The following is a 2,973-nucleotide window of genomic DNA, read 5'->3' as shown; positions in this document are numbered from 1 at the left end:
CCTTCAAAATAAGGGTGCGTCTTATATTCCGAAAAATACAGTAATTGAAAAGACAACAAAAAACATTACAATAAAAAGTTTTACCATCTCGTTACAGAATCTTCAATGGCATTAGTTAGAGCATGTCCAAGATGCAAATTTCCAGTGACATTGGGAGGAGGTATGATCATGATAAATTTTCCTGATGGGTTTGGTTTTTCTAAGGATTTTCCCTGAAAATTAATAAAAGTAGCTCATTATAAGTAATTGGTATAGAAGGAAATACAAAACAGAGATGATGCTAAAATGGACTGACACACAAAGAAAAAGAGGAGAGGATAATCATTCTGGACTTCATAAAAAAAATGTTACTCAAAAGAAAATTCTGTTTCACTTTGAAACATTCAATGATCTTACTAAAATCAATTTGTTTTCACTAGATGCTAAATACAATTTTAGAAAATGCAAGTAGCAGCAATTAACAAGTTAACCAGTTTAGCCTTCTGATAAACAATATTAAACTTGTTTCATACATCAGCAATTATCCTTTAAGTAATATCAAGCTTTTTTTCTCTTCCATTAAGTATTATCACTTTTTTCCTAGCAATTCTACACTGAAAAATGAACTGAATAACTTGAAATATTACAGCATAACATTCTGTCAAATATTCAGGCTGGTAACAGTTGCTTATCTAGCAACCCAAGATAACCACAAATCATCATCAGGCAATAAACTGTCCAGCAGCCAATCTATTATCACTAGCATAAACCTACAATTAATGATCTAAAGTATAAATTTTTCTACCAGTTTACTGCTTTGAACACGTTTAAACACCCAATGGAACAAAATTATGGTTTTAACAGTTCAAAATTAGAGTATCAGTGTTATCAATTTCATCTCTCTTCTGCTCTCAATTATTTTCATTATTCTTTATTCAGTGACAACTTCTGTTGTTAACTAATGCAAAAAATAAAATTGTAGATAGTGAAAAATATGTTCATTTTCAAGTATCTTGAAAACTACCCTAAGTCTCTAAAAAAAATGTTTGCTCACCAAACTGGTTTCTTCAGTTACCACCATGTTTACTGGAAACTTAACTAAAAAGTTAATCTGTAAGAATCAACAAAACAATATTTTGACTATCACAACATAGGTTGTGCTAGGTTTCACCTCACATGTGTATTAGTGTCAATACATGTTTGTATTTGTACATTTGTTCATTCTTCTGAAAGCATCCAACATCATTCAGTGTTATATTAAGTATTTAACCAATTGTGCACGAGCTTGGTCCATTGGACTGACCTCCTATTGGAAAAGAAACATTGATTATAATCCTGAATTTACTATATGTATCTTATGAGAGAGAAAACTCAAGGACAGTAGCATGCATAAAAACTCAAAGGAATAGCTACTGTGAGCAGAGATGTATAGATATCATTTTGGAAATGGTACTATTATGGAATATCACACTGATGGGTCATACCCTTGGAGGTGAAAATGATGATTAAAAGCCTAATTGTAACATCTTCTCTCAATTAATGTCCAAGCCTTGTGTAAATTCCATATAAGGAAAAGGCAAAGGTGTTATGTCACCAATGGAGGCCAACTTAGCCATGGTATCAGAAAGCTTGTTCCCTTGGATACCGACATAGGCAGGAATCCAGAAAAACTGGATGACTGATGATAGAATGAAGTGGGCCAGTCTTTACTAAATATCTAAGAGAACCAATTGAGAATTAATATTAATCAATTCAAGGGCCTTTAACCCCTTAAATACCGGGGCCATTTTGTCTTATCGTGAGAGCAAAAATCACATTTGTGAATTGAAAGAATTATAGAAACTTATCTTTTATTGGGTTTTCAGATTTTACTTTTGTAAATGGTAACATAACATTTAGTTATTTGTACTAAATTGCATTATTTATAGAAGTTTGAAGAGAAATTTAATTAAAAAAATCTCAAAATATGTTAGAAACTATAAATAAGCACCCTTTAAGGAAAAAATAATTTTAAAACATTTTTTTCAATTTTTTCCTTGCACTTTAGCACTTGTTCTGCCATCTATGATTGGTATTTAAACCTTTTTCTAGCCTGTTTTCATTATAAAGCAGCATCTGGACGTATTAAACCTCAGTTGTAAAACTTTTAGCCAATCCTATTTGAAAGTGTCAATTTCAGTATCCTGTTATTCCAATTGTTGTATTTCATGTGTAACAAATCATGGGATGATAAACAAAGCACGTGACGAAATTTTGTCCTATGGATTTTACAATATGAACGTGTGTGGTAGTTATTATAATAACTGCCATTTTATGTAGAGGTTGTACTTTGTAGTGATCAATAGTAATTTTTTTTTACAAGCCTTAGAAAATTTGCTTCTGGAAAAAACTGCGTGGGATGTATGTGATTTTTATTGTTTTCTATAGTAGCTTAAATCGTGCTCCATCATATATCTATTTATATTAATTATTACATCTCAAAATGAATTCAAAATGGATATATTTTGGGGAAAGAAGTTGATTCAAGAATGTTAGGGTTAAGATCTATTGATTGGCAAGTGCATAGTCGTTACATGGATTAGGCTTAGCACTTTGAACTGAAGGAGTTTGTAATTTTTCATATTCTTTTGCATTTAAATTAGCAGTTTTAAGTTCAATAATTTAGCATAATTTTATACTTAGTTCATAGTAAAAATATGATTTAGTATTTAGATGATAAATGTCTGATTTGTATGTACTACTAGTACAACTTCGATAGTTTTAGGCTTATCGTAAGAATTTTATATTTTTCTTTCTTACTATCATTACTTAGTAAAACCCACACTTCTGTTGTTCTTTTACAAATAAAACATACTAACTGATATATATATATATATATATATATAAATAGTTTATTCTGATATTTTGCAAAGGGTTTAAAAAAATAAAGATAAATTACAAAAAAGTATACACAAAAGTTACAAATCAAGATAACATACATACAAAAGGAGCATC

The 2,973-nt window shown here is 30.0% G+C and overlaps 1 protein-coding gene across 1 annotated transcript in view; it reads right to left on the bottom strand.

Annotated features, from left to right (window-relative positions):
• The window catches only part of LOC106465859 (valine--tRNA ligase-like), a 175,961-nt gene that overhangs the window by 126,541 nt on the left and 46,447 nt on the right, over positions 1-2,973 (bottom strand). The window contains exon 4 of the mRNA XM_022393815.1: positions 85-212. Coding sequence (XP_022249523.1) covers positions 85-212 — 128 coding nt within the window. The remainder of the gene's footprint in view (positions 1-84; positions 213-2,973) is intronic.

The sequence above is a fragment of the Limulus polyphemus genome, unplaced genomic scaffold (genome assembly GCF_000517525.1).
Source record: "Limulus polyphemus unplaced genomic scaffold, Limulus_polyphemus-2.1.2 Scaffold2077, whole genome shotgun sequence".
Classification (NCBI taxonomy): Eukaryota; Metazoa; Arthropoda; class Merostomata; order Xiphosura; family Limulidae; genus Limulus; species Limulus polyphemus.
This window is presented reverse-complemented; position numbering and strand designations above follow the sequence as displayed.